The sequence below is a fragment of the Schistosoma mansoni genome, chromosome 3, assembly GCF_000237925.1.
Source record: "Schistosoma mansoni strain Puerto Rico chromosome 3, complete genome".
Classification (NCBI taxonomy): Eukaryota; Metazoa; Platyhelminthes; class Trematoda; order Strigeidida; family Schistosomatidae; genus Schistosoma; species Schistosoma mansoni.
This window is the reverse complement of record NC_031497.1, coordinates 2752646-2773749: the sequence shown is the minus strand read 5'-3', so window position 1 is coordinate 2773749 and position 21104 is coordinate 2752646. Positions and strand designations below refer to the sequence as shown.

Below are 21104 nucleotides of genomic sequence, written 5' to 3'. Positions count from 1 at the left end.
GTGCTAAGCTTGATAAGACTGATTCAAAAGCGTTATCACTAGGCCCTGAGTTTTGTAACTTTAAGAAAACGGTTAATAAAATCAACGTCGAAATTCAGTTTGAAAATCTTTATTCTCAAACGGCAGAATTAGTAACTTCATCAAAAGATAATGTCAAAAGGTTTAAATCAACACTAGTGGACTGTTGCTTTAGATACTTAAATCATGAACATAGTTTGAAAGGAATTTTGACGAAAAAACATGAGGAAGCTTTAAGAAAACTTAAAAGTAATGACAATTTATTAGTCACGAAATCAGACAAAGGTTATGGGGTAGTGATCATGGTTTAAAACAACCATATAAATAGAATGAATGCCCTTTTCAATGATAAAAGTAAATTTCAGAAACTGGTAATGAAGAATGACATGGCAGACAAGATTGAAAAGCAACTAATAGATTCATTGAAACAAATTAAACAACAGGATTTTATTTCAGAAATGGGGTTCGAAATGTTGAAACCTACAGGAACGATTACACCAAGGCTATATGGCCTGCCAAAAATACATAAAAGTGGCTTGCCTCTTCGACCCGTTTTAGAGATGAATAACTCAGCCTATCATACCATAGCAAAATGGTTGGTGCAAATTCTTAAACCACTGCACAAAGAAATTGTTAAGCACAGTGTCAAGGTTTCCTTTGAATTTGTCGATAATATAAAAAATCTATCGGTCAAGAATAACTTTATGATATCATTAGATGTACCGTCCTTATTCACAAACATTCCTCTACTTGAAACGGTGGATTTCATTTGCAATGAATTAACCGAGAGGCACACAGAAACCGTAATTCCCGTAACCGCAATAAAACAGTTAGTTCTTAGATGCACGATGAATGTCCATTTCCGATTTGACAATGAATATTATAGACAATTGGATGGGGTAGCCATAGGGTCACCATTGGGCCCTCTACTGGCAGACATTTTTTTGGCAAAACTAGAAAATGGTACACTTAAAGGCACAACTAACCATCTAACATCTTATTGTCGCTATATAGATGATACTTTTATAGTATTATAAAAAGAACATGAAAAGGAGAACATACTTAATATATTTAATAACATCCATCCATCAATTACTTTTACACTAGAGGAAGAACAAAATGATAGTATGTCGTCTCTAGATGTCCGACTAACTAGAAGAGCAGATGGAACATTAAAAAGAGGGTTACATAGAAGGTCTACAGTTGGACAATACACTCATTTCTATAGTGCAGTACCAATCAAATACAAAAGAAACTTGATAAAGATCCTGACTCATCGTGCTAGAATGGTTTGCTCGGATGACATTATTTTAGATGAATTGGTTAGTATTCGTAACTTGCTTAGTAGGAATGGATACTCAATGAAATTCATCGACAAACACATGAAGGAGATGAAAAGAAAGATAAGAGTACCTACCGTTCCGAAGAAGGTATTGTTCTTAAAATTACAATTCCTAAATGATGCTACGGAAGAAATATCGTGACACAGAGGTTAAGAAAGGCAGTAAAGAAAACATTTAATGCAGCCAGACTGAATTCCGTCTTCTACAACCGCCCCACAATAAGAACGGTTAATAAAGATAGATTGTGTGAATTCGCCACATCTATGTGTATTTACCAATTCAACTGCTCCTGTGGAGCCAGTTATATAGGGTGTACAATTCGGCAAGTTCGTCAACGAATAACACAACACCATCCGTCGTGGTTGAGCAAAGGACAGGTAAAAGTGATTAACAGTTCTATTCTCGCTCACTTGGTGGACACAGGTCATCAATTTGAACTGAATAAAGTTTTTTAGGTTATCTACTGTAACGGTAAATAAATCCCCAGAATGAATGGTTTTGTAAGTGTTCAACATTAGAGGCTGACCACATTAGTTTTAATGGACTCACCTAACTGAATGCGCTCGGTCATGCATCCGCACCAGATCAAGAGTTGGAACATCGTGCTGAACGTCTCCTGCGATCACTAGCCAGTTTAGATCAGTCACTTCTCGATATATTGATAGCCCATCAAATATATCTTCCAAACATTGGGAAATGCCTAATCGGAACGGACTCCTTAGATTTCCTTGAACACACTATAGATGCTCATGGCATCCGACCTTTTAGAAGTAAAGTGACAGCAGTTCTGGACTACTTAGAACAGACCACCAATAATTAGTTGCGCCCATTTAACGGTCTTGTAGGTTTCTATAGACGGTTCATACCAAAATGCGCGTCCCTTATAAACCGCTAACTGACCAACTTCGTGAAAATGTGAAATCCATTAATGTGGACAACATTGCGAAAAAAAGTATTCCCCGCAGTTAAGGAACTTATCGCAAACTCAACCATGCTGGCACATCAAAACACTCAAGTTTCCATTAGCATCGCAGTAGAAGCATCCGACTCAGCATTTGGAGGAGTCTTACAACAATGGGTTAGCCACTCTTGGCAACCTTTAGGATTTTTCTCGAGACGGTTGCTAGACACTGAATCGAGGTACAGCACTTTCGGTAGGGGACACCCAGCTATGTATTGCGCTGTACGGCATTTTCATTACTCTATCGAAGGCCGAGAATTAACATTTTTCACTGGTCATAAGCCCCTTACTTTCTCTTTAAGCTCATCTTCAGACAAGTGCTCACCTCGTGAGTCTCGAGAACTGGACTACATTTCGCAATTTACTTCAGATATACAACACATTTCTGGAGCGAACAGTGTAGTTGCAGATTCCTTGTTTCGTATAACTTCCTTGAACAGTCTCCAAGGAATCAACCTTCTTAAACTCACCCAGCTTCAAAAAGAAAACACTGATCTTCAGCACGAGTTATCTTCAACAACCCTTAAACTGTGCATTAAACATATGGGAACAGGTAGGGAAAACTTACTATGTGACACATCTACAGATAGGGATCGTCCAATCGTGCCGAAACATTATCGACGCAACATCTTCAATACGTTGCACAAATTTTCTCATCCATGTGTGCGTTCAGTTAAATTTGTTTCTACTTGACATTCGTATGTACAGCTTAAGTAAATGATTTTGTCATAAAGAAAATTCTCTTCGCTGAATTTTTTTTCTTATTAAATGACACTTTGAGTTATTTTAAATTTAATATGCTTATACTTGGACATTTATTCCGAAAAAACAATTTTTTTCTTAATATCTGTATAATTAATTTTTCTTTTTTAAAATAAACTGAAAAAATTAAAAAATCGCTTCTATGCTGTCGTAGGTGTATTAGTTTATTTACCCTTTTTCGCCCGTTTGTGTCTTTACGCGTGTTCGAGTGTATTTCGACATGCAATTACATATTGTTTTTTTCTTTTCCAGGACGGCTGGAAAAAACGATAGAAAGAACGATGAAAATCACGAGGAAACGAATTTTCGATCGTACTTTGTTTCCTTATTACTATGTTGTACTTCATGGCCCCTTATTGTTAGGAAAGACGACCAGACACTGCCAAACATAGCAAGCTATCAGAAGAGTGTTTACTTACAACAAAGTCGTTAGGTTTAAACTTCTGGCTGTCCACGTCGTAGGGTCATCACTGCCTCACTAGGGGAGGGAGTGATCTGTAGCTGTAAATAAATCTCCAAAATCAATAGCTTTGTAAGTGTTCAACATTAGAGGCTGACCACATTAGCTTTAATGGACTCACCTAGCCGAATGCGCTCGGTCATGCATTCGCACCAGATCACGAGTTGGAACATCGTGCTCAAATCCTCCTGCGATCTATTCTAACTTGTAATTATTCGGTTCCATAAGTTCTTTTAAACTATATTTTTCATATTTTATACATCTTTTTAGTTAAATAATCTCTACTGTATAACGCGTGAGGAATGCATTAATCGTCAAGAAATAGTAGGAAGTGTAAATGGTAAATATTTGGCCAACTTCTCAACTTTTAATTCTACATGTATACCGACATGTCCCTTGGAATATGTGCGTCTAGTATCTGGTGAATGTCAATTTTGTCCTGATTCAAAATGTATTAAACGAGGCAAGTTCATTCATATAAACCATCATAATTTTCGTTTCAGAAAGAAATCCTACTTCTTACTGTAAAAATGTATGTAATTTAATTTAAAAATGGTTTAAAGTGCTTTACAATCATACGTTTACAGTTTTTACATTAAACTCATGAACTTACTTACTTACTTACGCCTGTTACCCCTCGTCGAGGAGCATAGGCCGCTCACCAGCATTCTCCATCCAACTCTGTCCTGAGCCTTTCTTTCCAGTTCTTCCCAGTTGCTATTCATCCTTTTCATATCGGCTTCTATTTCCCGGCGTAGTGTGTTCTTTGGTCATCCTCTTTTCCGCTTCCCTTCCGGATTCCAAGTTAGGGATTGAGTCGTGATGCACATTGGTGATTTCCTTAATGTATGTCCGATCCACTTCCAACGTCTTTTCCTAATTTCCTCTTCAGCTGGAAGCTGGTTTGTCCTCTCCCATAAACCGCTGTTGCTGATAGTATCCGGCCAATGGATGTTGAGTATTTTGCGTAGACAACTATTTATAAATACTTGTACCTTCCTGACGATGGCCGTAGTAGTTCTCGACGTTTCAGCTCCATACAGTAGGACTGTCTTGACGTTCGTATTAAAGATTCTGACCTTGAAATTGGTTGGGAGTTGTTTTGAGTTCCATATGTTCTTCAATTGTAGAAATGCTGCCCTTGCTTTGCCAATCCTGGCCTTTACATCTGCATCCGATCCTCCTTGTTTATCAACGATGCTCCCCAGGTACTTGAATGTTTCCACCTCTTCCAGAGTTTCACCATCAAGTGTGATTGGGTTGGTGTTCTCCGTGTTGCATTTGAGAATCTTGCTTTTTCCTTTGTGAATGTGGAGGCCTATCGATGCGGAGGCTGCTGCTACATTTGCGGTCTTCATCTGCATTTGTTCGTGTGTATGAGAGAGGAGGGCTAGGTCATCTGCAAAGTCCAAATCATCTAATTGATTCTGAGCTGTCCATTGTATTCCGTATCTCCCCTCAGATGTCGAATTCTTCATAATCCAGTCAATCACTAGAAGGAAGAGGAATGAGGAGAGTAGACAGCCTTGTCTGACTCCGGTCCTTACTGGAAATGCATCTGTCAGCTGTCCTCCATGCACCACTTTGCACTGTAGTCCATCGTATGAGTTTTGGATAATGTTGACAATCTTTTCAGGAACTCCATAGTGTCGAAGAAGTTTCCATAATGTTCTCCTATCCACGCTGTCAAACGCCTTCTCATAGTCAATGAATTCGACGTATAGTGGTGAGTTCCACTCAAATGATTGTTCAACGATGATCCATAGTGTCGCAATCTGGTCTGTGCACGACCTATCCTTACGGAATCCAGCCTGATGATCCCTAAGTTCGGCGTCTACTGCGTCTTTCATCCGATTCAGCAGCACTCTGTTGAAAACTTTTCCTGGTACTGGTAACAAACTGATGCCTCTGTAGTTCTCACATTGGCTCAGATCTCCTTTCTTTGGTATCTTGATGATATATCCTTCTTTCCAGTCCATTGGCACTTGTTCCTCTTCCTAAATCTTCTTGAATAGAAGGTGAAGCATGTTTGCAGTTATTTCAATGTCTGACTTCAGTGCTTCAGCTGGTATATTGTCAGGCCCTGCCGCCTTCCCACTTTTGGTTTGTCTGATGGCCATCTTGACTTCTTCGATCGTTGGTGGAGTGACATCTATAGGAAGGTCAGTGTGTGCTGCTTCGATGTTCGGTGGATTCAATGGGGCTGGTCTATTCAGCAGTTCCTCGAAGTATTCTGCCCATCTTTTCCTCTGATCTTGAATCTCAGTGATTGTCTTTCCTTCTTTGTCATTGACTGGTCTCTCTGGTTTGCTATATCTCCCTGCCAATTTCTTCGTTGTATCATATAGTCGTTTCATATTCCCTTCTCTTGCAGCTTTTTCCGCCGCCGTTGCTAGTTCTCCCGTGTATTTCTGCTTGTCGGCCTTAATGCTTTTCTTCACTTCCCTGTTTGCTTCTGCGTAGCCTGCTTGTGCTTTGACTTTCTCTGCTCGTGTTCGGCTGTTGTTAATTGCTAGTTTCTTGTTCCTCCTTTCTTGAATTTTGTCCAGGGTTCCCATAGAGATCCATTCCTTGTGATGATGCTTCTTAGGACCAAGAACATCCTGACACGTTGAAGTTAGTGCTTCTTTTATCCCTTTCCAGTTGTCCTCCAAAGTAGTTTCTTGTTCATTCAGTAGAACCTGTAGAGCTTGGAACCTGTTGTTGAGAGTTATCTTGAATTCATGAAGCTTGTCAGTATCTCGAAGGAAGGCTGTATTGAACCTTTGTAGTGCTGTTTGTCCAGTTGTCCAGTGTTTCTTTAGCTTCAGTCTCATCTTGGCCACAACCAGGTGGTGATCTGAAGCTATGTCAGCTCCTCTCCGGGTTTTCACATCTTCCATTGATCTTCGGAATTTTTTGTGGATACAGATGTGATCTATCTGAATCTCTGTGGTTTGGTCCGGTGAGATCCATGTAGCTTTGTGTATGCGCTTGTGTGGGAATATTGTGCCGCCTATAACCACTTTCTTGAATGCACATAGGTTTGCAAGTCTCTCCCCATTTTCATTTCTCTCTCCTAGTCCATGTCGTCCAATTACATCTTCATATCCTGTGTTGTCCACTCCAACTTTAGCATTTAGATCTCCCATCAGGATGGTCAGGTCCTTTCGTGAGCACTTCTCTATAATTGATTGCAGCCTTTCATAGAACTGATCTTTATCATCGTCGTTGCTATCATTGGTTGGTGCATAACATTGGATAACGTTCATTTGTATCCCTTGCTTCTTTGTTCTGAATGATGCTTTGATTATCCTGGGTCCATGAGATTCCCATCCCACAAGTGCATTTCGTGCTTCTTTGGACAGAATTAGACCAACTCCCTGAGTGTGTGGAGCATTTTCCCCTTCGTGACCGGAGTACAGCAGCATCTCTCCTGTACCCAGCCTTTGTTGTCCAGCTTGTGTCCAATGGGTTTCGCTGATTCCGAGTACTGCCAAGTTGTATCTCCTCATTTCCATTGCTATTTGGCTGGTCTTTCCTGTCTCCCACATTGTCCGGACGTTCCATGTACCTATAAAGAGTGTTGCTCTGGTTGTTAGAAGGTGCATCGGTCTCGTGACTTCCGAAGAATTTCGGCTTTCATCATGAGACGTCATAATTATTCGTTCAACTCCCAGGGCAGAGTTTAAATGGTTTGAGTTATTTTTTCTGGTTAGCGTTTTTTTAGCGAGTTAGCTTTTCTACGGGATGGGGTCGCTACCCCATGCCCAACCCTCCTCCTTTACCTGGGCTTGGGACCGGCAGTAACTCTAGAAGAGCTACAGGCGGAGTTCAACTCATGAAAATCTCCATTTTTTCAATATTACAGGTACACCTTTATGACGAGTGTCAACTTGCGCGTTCTCAACATCCAAGGTTCTTGTTGATTATCTCCAAACCTTTAACATTCTCCCTCTGAATCTGGGATATTTTAATCACTATGTAGTACTTATCTGTTTCTTGTCCACTTATTTATTTTTATCAGTTGCTTTACTATGTTTTCTCCTCGTTAATTTCTTTTTATTCTGTTGAAAAATTAGCAAAATATAAACGTCATACGATCTATTACATCTTTATATCTGTTTTAGTTCCTACAGTACTGATTCCAATCTTATGGCCACCTTTCGACTCATTATCTTGAATATTTCTCATATATGAGTGTATCTAATTCAGAAATATATAGATGAATAACTTAAATTCGGAAATTCTTTCCTGATGTCGTGACTGTTTCGTTACTGATAGTCTACGCAAAATGAATATTTTATCTGCTTTTTCTTTTGTGAATAAGTATTGTTCATGTTGAAAAGATTACGGTGATTTTTTTGTAATATATTTTACTACTTGTTATTTTTGGCAATTTACAAATAGAACAGATTTTATGATTTCATTCTACTAGCGACTTTTTAAAATTAACTCCTGTTGAATAGTAAAGTATACATAATTATAATTCATATTCATTTAAGGATGATGATCGTACACTCTCTTACACAGTGGTACTTAGGCGGCCTGTTGAAGCATCTGGGCTACATGTTCCTGTCATCTAAATATTTCAACAAGCTATCTAATTTTGTTTGTTTTAATACATCATTATGCCTATTAATCGCACAACCTATTCAGGTGCGTTTCTGAAAAGTGTAAGACCTTTCGCTGTAAAGGTTACAGAAGGCCTAATCAGAGATATCGTGGTTGCTGGCAATATGCAGCGAGAAGAATGTACATTATCCAGATGTCGATTGACTGGGCTGCTAACTTCTAACTGGCGATCACTCAATATTTATCGTCAGGAAGGACGAAGAAGTAAGAAACGGCAACTTGTTGAAGTACTTTGTGCTGAGAATTCTATATTGTACCAAAAATATAATATTGAATAAAGCCAATAATAATAATTTGTCAGAAAACTTTTAAGTAAAAAACGAACTACTTTAATCTCATAAACAGTAGTCAGTTTGTTATTGAGCAACATGGTCGTCGTGAATTGGTAATGATTAAATGAATATCTAAGAATGAATAACCTATTTTTTTGTTTTGTATAAACATGCTTCCCTATTTTGGTAAAACACTCTTTTATGATGAACAAAATAAAAATCAACAGGTGTTTGCCACAGATTTGGCTTTTTTAAGGAGTAAAGCGTTTGTTCCTTGAATTCTTATGTAGATTTTCAGCATCTTGATATAATTACTTTCATTATACTTGTTTCGTTAAGCAACACAACAGTCGTACTTTGTACATGTATTGATATGCATGTTTGTATGTCTCCATATATATATATATATATATATATATATATATATATATATGGTGCGGACACTTACACCAAGGTTATACACTGGACGCTGTAGTAAACGTCAACCCTTCAGCTAATACTCAATACTGAATCATAAAGTTAAGTAATGATACTCATAGTAATATAATTGTGAACCTAAAATGGGATCAATAATGAAAGAGCAAGAAATGATTTGTTCAACTGAAATATTTTATATGTCCATGAAATCAGTAACCCAATTACATGAAGTTTTTAAGATGTATTTCCTTTTTTTTTCTTTAATTTTGTTCTGTAGCTTGTGGTGATATAAATGTGTATAAAGTATCAGATCTTAAGCAAGTACGAGGTTGTGTTACAGCTCAGTCCATCCTTATTAGTATTCGTGATTGTGAAGGTTAGTGCTTGTGCAGTTTTACTCAATGAAAGAAAATTACTTTTGCTTTTTTTCTCAAAATTATTGAATATTATTGGATTTGTACAGTATATGTATGATCAATTAAATTAGTATCATATAGCATAAGAGATTTATTCCATCATAAAGTGATCGCTTATAGCTTTGTGCATGAATAAACTGTTAATTTCTTCAATGTCATAGAGTTTTGGGAAATTTACTACAGTTTTTTTAGTCATTCATAAATAAATTAAGAATTAGCACGACTCGGTGGCCCATCGGGTAAGTGCTCGCACGCAACACTGGTAGGTCCTGGGTTCGAATCTCGCGATGCGGGATTGTGGATGCGCACTGCTGATGAGTCCCACAATAGGACGAGTTGGCTGTCCAGTGCTTCCAGGTTTTCCTTGGTGGTCTAGCTTCAATTGACTCATGATTTCAATTATATATAAAAATTGGCACAACTGTTTATCGGCCTAGAACGTCACATTTCACACATATACAACGAGTTGTATTTAAAATTAAGGACACCAAAGGCCTCAAAAATAATAGTAATATCAGTAATATTAAACAATTAAATATATAGAATGTGTATTTTGAGAAGAGAAAACGAAATTAAGAGATTTAAAAAAAGTATTGTGTAATAATAACCTTCAAAATATGCATAAAAATTAAAGAATGTGGTATATCATTGGAGATTTGAGATAGGTTATTAAGCGACTAGTTGAAATGTCAGTGGTCCTATAAACAACAGGTGAATCATTCAGTAAGCTAGCTTAATAATCAACTTCTATAATTACTAATCCGATTAGGCAGGACCAAAAGAAGAGAAATCTCTTTTTTGTCTTGAAAACACTACAGAATGAATACATTTATGTGACTATGTCTGATTCTGACCACTGTTTATAATTAATAGGGAGATCTCAATCCCCAATAGTTTTCTAGGTCCTAGTTAATTCTTTTAATGCATCAAATCATTTTCTATATGCATAAAAATCTCCCAAAAAATGATCTATTCGTTTAACAGTCGGTATTTTTCATCTAGGTATTTCTTACGTACAAGTCCAAAACACACATGTTTTAGTCTCATGATCAATGATTTTCGAAACTGAAACTTATTGATCTATACATTTGTTTTACTTCCAACTATTGTATCATGCATACACACCATTTATTTCTATCTGAAAAAGTTGATGTCAATATTCTTAAATATCATATCATATGATTGTATGGTTCATTTTCAAAATAATACACCTATAGGTCAGTAATAATAAATACATTTTTGTTATATCCTAATGACTAGAAAAAATGTAATTCTGACGTTTCGTGACTTAATGTAAGCCACTTCTTCAGAGTAAATAAATAAGTGATATTAAATTAACACACTATAAAAACTTGTGTTATTTTAATATCACTTATTTATTCACTCTAAAGAAGTAGCTTATATTAAGTGACGAAACATCAGAAATACAAATTTTCTACCCATTGGGATATAACAAAAATGTATTTATACTTAACTCTCCACCCAATGCTCAATTTATTTGAAACTATCAAGTCCAACCTTGGTGTTGATACCTATTGGTTAGTAGTTCTGTTCATCACTTTAACATAAGTGAAATCTAACTACAAGATTTAAATTTTATACACTTTGATTTATTCCAATTTCATTTTAAATTCCTGTAATAAAAAATCTTAGATGGAGATACTTCAAAATTTATGGATGCTTTCTCAGACCTGGAAGAAATCCATACAAGTCTACATATAATCAGTTCTGATTCTTTGCAGTCATTAACATTTCTTCGGTCTTTACGAATCATACATGGATTAAAGCGTGATGGAAGTGTTCCGAACGGTCCAACTAAGTATGTGCAAAATTGCTCATTTGTTTCAATGTTATTCCGTTATAATTTTTTTGGTAAATAGTCTGGAGTTGTTCTCATTGTTTTTCTCAATTCTGTCAGGAAATATGCATAAATCTTAATATGTGCAAATATCACAACTGTGGAATTGTATTAGTTCAACCATAGTCATCTATCAACTAGTAATGTGTTCTAATCCAACTGACTGCTAGCATGCAAAGGAAAATATCTTGTGAAAGCATTTCATTAAAAACAAATAATATTCTTGTCATGTACATCGTTTTTGAAGTAATCTGATAGGCTATGAATTCTGATCTGTTCTCTAAAGACTAGCCATATCTACCAATGTCTATAACTAAGTTATTTGTAGGGTTTGTGGACTTTTTTTTGCCAGTGGCGCGTTTTCTGATTTTTGTGGTTTATTTACGAAGCTTTCATTCATTGGACATATTGAGTGTTTATTTCAACTTGCTAGAAACAAATTTATCAACCTACGCTGAAAAGATCAGTGTGTTAAACGGCCCGAAGTCAGTCTAATAAACATATTTAATCAGAGTGCGAATGATAAATAAAAATGAAAAAGGCTATATAGATGATCATTTACAAACGAGGTCGTCAAAATGAATTGATTTGGTACTTGTGGATTAATAAAACCGGCAGCAAACAAAAATCCACATAATTTTAATTTTCAGCATAATACTTTGGAGTAGCTTGTCTTACGTTCCTGCTTTTCAGCATAAACTGAGCTTGACCATTGCTCCCATACATTTTTCACCCTTTGTGAAAATCCTCCCTTAGTTAAGGTTAGTTAGATATACAACATGTGTTGACCTAAATACTGTATGTTAGTCATTCATAATGTTCATACAAACATTTAAACACAATGAATCTATGGCATCTTGGACTATCATCGGTTTTTTGTTGAGTTGTTTGAACATAGCTTTGTTGTACATTTTGCGCTGTATCTAAAAACTTAGTCTGACGAAATGCGTCCGTCCATCATGGCAGTATGGCATTAATAGATGGTCTTCTTACTAGTAGAAATATTTACAGAACTTCATATCTCTCCTCCTTACCTTCATTTATCGACTGTTGTTCGTGTATATCAGTGATATTTAAATTACTAACACGTTTCGTTTCTCATTATGTGACAATTAAAGTGACTATAATTAAGCAGGGTAAACTCACAAACTGCTGATATTTAAATCAACCATTCTGCAGTTGGACGTTTGAAACGACTAACGATGTAAAAAACCGTTAATTCCATTACATTCTATGAGGTAGGAAATAAGATTGCATAGTGTTTGATCCTTCAGCTGACAATAATTTCTTGTTTGTCAGACAGTTGTTGACTGCTCTTGGTTAGGGAAATTTTAGAATATCAAACACAATTGACTGTACTTATCCTTTTTCATTAAATTATCAAGTCCTATAAAGAACGGCTTATATTTCAAACACTGACTGCTGACAATGTTGTGCACAAACTTGTCGGGTATGTTCATTCTTCTATAATTTATATGCTTATATGTATGGGCTCTACAAGCAAAGAATTTGATTTTCGTTGAAATTATAGGCCTATTTAAGTTAGACTACCGTTAAAAACCTGAAAGCACTGAACGGTCGTTTCGTCCAGTATGAGACGCATCCACGAACCCAGGATCTTCAGTCTTGCGCGCAAACGCTTAAACCTCAGACTATTTAGTTAGCATCCAACAGTTGGATGCATACCGCTGAGGAGTCTCATATTAGAACGAAACGATTGTCCAGTCTTTCCAAGTTTTTCTTAGTTGTCTGATTTATACGGGCTCATGATTTCAATGAACTTCAACGATCTCCACAACCCTTTGCGTAAAGAATTCGACATCGACATTAAATAATTCCGATCTTTTAACACCTTGAAATGAACTATATTGAAGTTTAAAATAGTCATTCAGACATTTTCTAGGGTAGAGTTCTAGTATATAAGTATATATTGAACTGAATAAACATATTAATTACCTTTATTATTAATTCGTTTCCTACTGTACATCGAATATAGGATTTATATATATATATATAGGCTTCTTACTGTCTAAGAATATATACTCCCTTTTATTATCAGTTAGCCTTTAATTTCTCACTTGATACGTATAGAACTGTCTTAGAAATTGCTTGGAATAGTCAACTAAAAAGTCTATGGATTCCAGTTTCTACAAATTTAATTATTAAACACGGACGAGTAGTGTTCACTTTAAATCGTAATTTATGTCCAGAATATGTGAAAGCGTTTATTCACTCTAATGTTAACTTGTCACGTAATTTATCAAATTTGGAGTCTGACTTAATTGACAAATCAAATGGGGCTATTGGATTATGTAAGTTTCTTTTTAGTATAAAATTGTGACAGGTATTTCTAATTTGTGATGTTTTTTTAATGATATTGTCGCGAAACTGAAATTACTAATAACTTATGTTTAAATGTACGTAGAATATAACACTATGAAAATGATGCTTAGTATGAAACTATTACACTCACATTTAGGATTGTTTTGTTCGAACCTTTCCATTGATACTTGGGACAGCAACTGGTCAGTCTCCAATCGGCATATGTACATACTGTTTGAAGCGAAAGGTACTGGGTTCGAGTCCCAGGGTGAACATCAACTCTGAGATGTAGGTACACCCGAATAGGACGAAACGTGCGTCCTTGATTCCACTGCTAGCCACTATCCATCTTTACTTATTACACTCATAGAAAATAATTTCAGCTCAGAGTGTAGTCCGACTAAATTTTATCGATACGCGTAGACATGTAATTCATAACTTAAGAATACAACTGACGTCGATACGTGTGAAATAAATCAATCAGTAATAAACAACATAGGACCTGGTATATATGGATATCGGCTCAATCTACCACACCAATATTCTATAGGGATCCCTGTGAATTCCTGGAAAAGTTTTCAGACGTCAGAAAAAGTCAGAAAACATTCCATCTAGTCATTATACAATAGTAACACTCTAGAAGCTTTAAAAAAGGTGGATTATGTGTCACATTCCGACTAGATTGTTAATTATTATGTCACCAAATTTACCACTGTTCCAAAAGTTCCCAGACTGTAAAGATTACCCAAAAACTCTTAGGATGATAAGTCTTCCACTCGCTTCCTAAATCTAGAAAATTCTTCTGCAATTAAGCCTCGAACCATAAAGAAAAAGGAGTAAATTAATGACATACGTTCTAGTCTAAAGTCCCCATCGATTCCTCTCGTGGTATGACTTGGATACTTTTTACCCAACAAGAAAACTTCGGATGTCTGCAGTATATTCGTGGTCATCCACCTTTTTAGGCATCAGTATGGCGTTGAAAATCGTCCAGATGCTTCTTCTGAACAAGCTTACGGCTGATAACTTTCCGTTTTGGACAGCAGAATATAGGAGTAAGTCTATCATATGTTAAGAACATGGCAATTACTTTCCTAGAGATCTCATCGCCTAACACTTTTAGCTATGTTCGTCTAAAGGTTTACACGAAGCGTCCTGTGGCTGATAACTTACAGAGCGTAAGTGATTAATTCTGTTCACTTAAGAATCTACTTGAATGAGTTCCATACCAGTTGAAACCATCATCCTTTCCCAAAGTACCTTGCATTCCGAAACATCTAAATAAATTGTTTAACTCAATAATTGTTTCTTCCTCTGTCCAATATGACATAACTTATATTTCCAGCTATTTCGTAAATGCATCCACTATAATCAAAAGCATTTGTCCTTGTATTGGACTAGGCCTAGGCCACGACTGCTTTATGAGAAGTGACCAGTAAATATCAGAGAATACCGAGCCTAAAACGTGATACACCAATATTCAAAAACATCAGTCGTTACCTACATTTTCGCGTAGTGAAGAAAAAAGAGTAACAAGGTTCGAGCGTACGGAAATCTACAATAACAGCTGTAAGTCCATATATCCATAATGGGGCTATGTGGAAGTTGGGGCTCCAAACAATTCTGTTTTGAACAGAGTAAGAAACAATTATTGTGTGAATCAATTCGTTTTTTTCTGCCACCATTTTTCGAACCAGAGCTTATGGAGAACTGTCATCTGAATCTAACTACTTCAAGCGGTATTCATCAGGAGTGTCTACTATACACTTTTGTTTTAATTTAATCATTTACATTATTTTAAAAATTACACTTAACTCTAAAGAATGAATCTTATATTCAGAAATTCATTGGTTAATTTAGAACATGTAGATGACATAGTTTTGTTTCTGGAAGATTCAGATAAATGCTAGGGTATTCTGATCACTTCGAGCAGTAATTGTGGCGTGTTTGAAATTCATATATCTCCTTTTAAACATAACATATTGCTTCAAGATTGTCTTACATCGACACCCAAACTGATCATGAGGAGTAAATTAGTAGGGCGTGTTGACGTTTTAGAGGTAAGCGTTAGTAATACTTCCTCACTGCTCAAAAGTCGGATGATGTTGGTCGGAGATTTGAACCTTCCACCCAACAGTTGAAAGTTTTATTTTAACCGTTATATCGTTACCGTGTATCTCACTGTATTTCTAAAACTAACATTTTATCTGTTAACTGTTTCCTTACTTTAGATATTATTATTACCATTGTCATTGCTATTATTATTATTATTGTCATTACTTAAGGTCGAACTCATAGACTTAATTTGTCTATAAATTATGTTCATCAACGTTCTGTATCATTTACTATTATCAATACCCCAGCTTGGAATGACTTTCGTCAAGTACTGCCTACAACTGTTTACTATAGATATATGTAAGCCATAAATACATGTTCATTTTGTTCTCTTACAAAAGCTAATTGATACTTAACTATTATGTATTTCAAGTTTATTATCCTTATTGGTTATATCATAAGCACCCTTAATGCATGTTTAGGAAATGAAACACTTATTCGAATAAAGTGATGACAATCTAATCAATTAGTCGTTTTCATATTCACAGCTTAGCGAAACAGGCATTACTGAACGTAATATAACAAATGAATAAAATTTATTTTCTCTTTTGCACGTTTTATCACCATGATGCGATAATGCAACCAATAACCGTGATCACATTATTACTAGAAGAGATACTCGAACAGTAGTCTATGAACAGACAGGAACACGCTGTATTACCCAAACTATTCACGACCATATATAAACAATATTTTAATCAATGGAATTTCAAATAATCTACAATCAATATGTCCAGAGTAGAAATGAACAATAACGTTATGATGAGCGGCGTCCGATATCTGATACTGAAACACAACCTGCTGTGCACTAACCTTACTAGACTGACTACTTAAGGCGAGAAAACAAGAGTTTGAGAGGAGGTCTATGGAACTACTAAATAACGTGCAAATATATATATATATATATATATATATATAAAGTATTTGGTCATATTATTTAGTAGTGTTATATCTTGTGGCCTGTGTGCCTTGTTAATTTATAACGCGATAGTACCGCCAATTAGAGTACAGCGAATTATCTATCGGACCAATGACACATAAAAGCTGTGCGAGCAGTCTAGAGTACTTATCGGTCCCGCTTTCTGCCTAGCCCAGCTACTTAAGTCCAAACATACTGTGTTTATATACCAACCACCAGACAGACCACATCGTACTGTGAAATAAGAAACAACATTTGTACAAGATTTAGCTGAATGTGGATGTGAGTGTGGGAGACAGTACTTAATAGACTGAGGATAACTCAAGAATGTTAAATCGTATAATAATAATTCATAGGTGAAAATAAAGCTCATAATAAGAGGGACATGAATATGAGTAGTTTAGTTATTTAACAATTATACGACAAAATTATACGCATAGTATTGGTCTATAAATGGATCCCAAAAGTTACCACTCATAATTCTCTTCGGGATATAACGAGTAGTCCAATAGACTTCCTCTCAAATTCTTGTTTTCTCGCTTAAGTAGTTAGTCTGGTGGGGTTAGTGCGCAGCAAGTTGTGTTTCAGTATCAGATATCGGACGCCGCTCATAACACAAACTCTTTTTGAAAAAATGGCTTTCATACTTTATTTACTTACTATTTCTTTCTACTTAGTCAAATAATGAATGAATACAAATAATTAATGTAGTGTTGGGGTTGTTATGTAATCAAAATATGTAAATTATTGTAGTTATGCTCATCTATAATTTTTGTAGTGTATTGAATCAACATTTACTTATCTTACGGTAATCACATTATTGTTGAGCACGGTTACAACATAGGTGTATTAAAGTATGATTTTAAAAAATTAATCATTTGCATTAGGCTGACATCTCCATTAGAGAATCATTCAAAGTCAGGACTTACTTTGCCAATTATGTTCATTTCCAGTTGAGAAGTTGAGGTGAGTATCGTACATCCCACTACGTCCACATTTCCTATATTGATCAGTTTGCAAGTTGACACGCCGAGCGCCTTCCTATAGCATCGTTAATAATAATAATCTCACTTTCATTGTAGCTGATATCGACTAGTACCAACTATTCACCCTGATATTTTCAATTTTCTTTTGTGGCTAATACAAAGTAGATGATGATAAAGCGTCATTTAAAAAAAAACCTAAAAAACTTTTTCATGTGTAAATTTCTGTTTCTTTTTCTATGTCTAATATTTTACCAGTGGACTGGATGAACCGGAATCAAACATTCAAACAATCTGTGATAAATCGTAAGTTTACCTGTCTGTGGTTTTCTTTTTGTATCAATTCAATCTTGACTTGTTTAACCTTTTTTTCGTAAAAGAAAACAACTCAAAATTAGACCTACAATGTTACGGAACTCCTCGTACACATTCCTACTTACATACGCACAAGTGCGTAAATATAATGCTTATAAGTTTCCCATACAGTACAACATTCATCGTGCATATTTTTAAAGCTGTTATCTAAATTAGAATAGTTCAACTGATACAGTTTAAATTAAATTATTTGATTCAATTGTTTTGTTGGAATCCAGGTCGTGAATTTCGTCCTATTTGTGATATAAAGGGTACATAGAGGCAATCTATTCAGGATGTACATGTCCCAACTAAGACTGATTAAAATCTAGTCCAACTATTGACAACTGGATAATCGAAACCACCACAAATTAAATTGTGAAAATGGTTGTTGCGAATTAATATCTACTGGGAAATCACTGTAAACCAACAGCACTAGGTGTATGATTTTTTCGATTGTGTGCCCCATCTCCTTTGAAAATTTGCGCATCAATGACTATTCACGAAATCAAACATATTGAAAGCATGAAGCTATATGTTACAAATTGACTAGATTTAAAACTGTGAACTACTAGATCCCTGCTTAATAGTATGAAAGTATGTTATTATGAGACTGCAATGTGGAATCGTCAGTCTCAGATTTAATTGAAACTATGGTTCAGTGTTTATTAGTTTTCAGTACTTCTCCAGCTATTACCGATTTACGAAGTTAAGAGCCTAGTCTAAATATAAAGATTTTTGTTTTGCTATTGTATTAAACATTTTCAAAACAGTTTGATAAGTCCCTTTGAACGATTTATTACTAACATCTCCAAATGCCTAGGTCCAGTCGAGGGTGGGGAGAGTTCGCTCTCCCTCTCGAAATGCTCTCACATAACCACGTGTATAAAACCACTGCCAGAAAAGTCATTCTCGCGGCAGGGCCGTTGTTTACGAAACTGAGAGGATGAAAAGCGAATGTCCAGCGTTTTAACCGAGTTGGTGGATATGGAGGATCCACCTAGGGGGGTGTGTGGAAAACTCTGATTTCAAACTGATGGGTTACAGGATCCTGTGAGATTGAATCGCGTATGAACCTATTGTTGGCCGTTAGCTACCATGGGACTTCATCTACTAACGTCACTCCATTGTATTATAGACGAGACCTCTAGGTCAAAGGCTCGGGGATGTGACCTCCCAAGAAAACCACCTGCTTCGGTTTGGGTGCCCGGGCAGTATCCATCGCTTACACAAATCGAATGATGAAGTGTGGTGCATATATATATTTGATACCCCCTTGTATCAATGTTTGTGTTTAAATAATCATCCCAGTATTTAAAATATCTAAAACTATATTTTTATATAAATGATATTCAGAATTATTCATTTATGATAATTCATTGTCACATATTAGTTGCTTACAGTTCAAGTCTGAGACCTTTTGATTGAATGCAAATGTTTTAACCACGAAATAGAAACAGTACTGCAGTTACTAAACATTTTAGCTTTTACTTATAAAATTTAGGGTTATTTCATATACATTGATTTACTACTAAACATTAGTTGACAAGTTTATCAAAATTAATAGTTTACGTAATCATATTAAGCTTAAATTATTCCAACCTTTTCTTAGTATATAATTATATTGATCTTTTTGTATACAAGTATGTGTACATCATTATTAACCATGATCAATACAAAAACATGAAAACAGTGCTTCTCTGTCCTTACCAACCACTTTTGCCATGTAAAATTTTAATGGTTTCATTCATTCATACGATCAATATCATTAAATTTTTCATCATGTTCACAAGGTTTTAATATAGAATCAGTCTGCATCAATTTCAAATTAATGAACTTGGATAATGTATGAGATGTTATTCCAAAAAAAAAGAAACCTGTTGAGGAGAAAAAGACGATTGGAAATTAATAAAGTCCTTGAATCAATAATAATAATAATAATATAATATGGTTATTTTAAGCAAATACCCCTAAAGTTCTATGTTTTTTAATTGTGCAATTTGATTTTCTATTTTACTTACTTACTTACGCCTGTTACTCCCAATGGAGCATAGGCCGCCGCCGTAGAAAACCAAATCGCTAAAAAAACGTCAATCAAATTTTCTATTTTGCTTGCTAAAATCCACCAAAAAGTTTTCAAATTCATACTTTTCACAATAGTTTTTACTCTTCCCTAAGTGGCTGCCATGTATATCTATTTCCTCTCTGTGATTACAGAACACTTCTTTAATATAAATTTGGCTTTATCTTTCTAATAGATATTTATTTTCACACTGTTCTCGTTACTATTGGCAGTTTACTCAAATACTTAGTTTACTTTCCCAATGTGCAAGTATTGCAATTAACTCACCTTTTGTAGATTTGCTTGAACTGAGTAATTACCAATTGTATGTACTTATTTGTCATTATAAAAAGCGTGGAGACTATTTCACTATCAGAAGGTGGTTTTGTGGAGATTTTAGTAATTTTGTATAGTTGAAATCATGAGTCACTTGAAGCTAGACCACCATGGAAAACCTGGAAGCACTGGACGGCCGTTTTGTCCTATTGTGGGACTCCTCAGAAGTGCGCATTTACGACCTCGCCTCGCGGGATTCGAACCCAGGACCCACCAGTCTTGCGCCAGTTATTTTGTCTTTATCAGTGAAGTACCACAATCTCACAAGGGATAAAACTAAGACCTTCTAAATCTGAAATTTTAAGCACTATGACTATATTCATATTTAAATCTTTGATTTTAAACATAATTTCCTCAAATATACATTTCGAAGATATTCATTGATTTGATTTTAAATAAATAATTCTAATTGTAGAAGTTTTCAAGGGTATTAAAGTAAAAGCTATGCACATAACAAATTACAACTTCTTCTAGAAAAATCCTAATGGAAAGTCTTAAGTGTTTCTCTTTTTTTTCTTTTCTCTTTTAATTTCTGAAACATCTTTCCTACTTCACAATCTTAAACTGTTCATAATTACTTATTAAAGATTATTATTTTGTTTTTCTAAAATGAAACAATTTTTATGATCACATTATAATTTACTTTATTGTATGTATAAACTGTTTTTAAGTAAAATATCCTTTTAATCTTTATTAATAGTTCAAATGTATTGCATTAAAATCACTTTGTTCAACACATTTAAAAGTCTCATATCGATAATTACATATTATTCTTAGTGTTTTCTTCAATGCTGATCAGCCAAGGTCTTGTAAGAAAATCTGCAAATGAATCGGCTGTACAATCTACCTCTTATATTATGCGATCAGTCAACATGGGAATCAGTAATGCGAT

General features: G+C 35.3%; 1 protein-coding gene across 1 annotated transcript in view; it reads left to right on the top strand.

The window, feature by feature from the left end:
• Positions 1 to 21104, top strand: part of Smp_074030 (tyrosine kinase) — a gene marked incomplete at its 3' end in the record, with an annotated part of 64260 nt that overhangs the window by 9710 nt on the left and 33446 nt on the right. Inside the window, exons 4-9 of the mRNA XM_018798891.1 lie at positions 3815 to 4040; positions 9125 to 9223; positions 10917 to 11082; positions 13213 to 13433; positions 15729 to 15858; positions 17719 to 17766. Coding sequence (XP_018650735.1) covers positions 3815 to 4040; positions 9125 to 9223; positions 10917 to 11082; positions 13213 to 13433; positions 15729 to 15858; positions 17719 to 17766 — 890 coding nt within the window. The remainder of the gene's footprint in view (positions 1 to 3814; positions 4041 to 9124; positions 9224 to 10916; positions 11083 to 13212; positions 13434 to 15728; positions 15859 to 17718; positions 17767 to 21104) is intronic.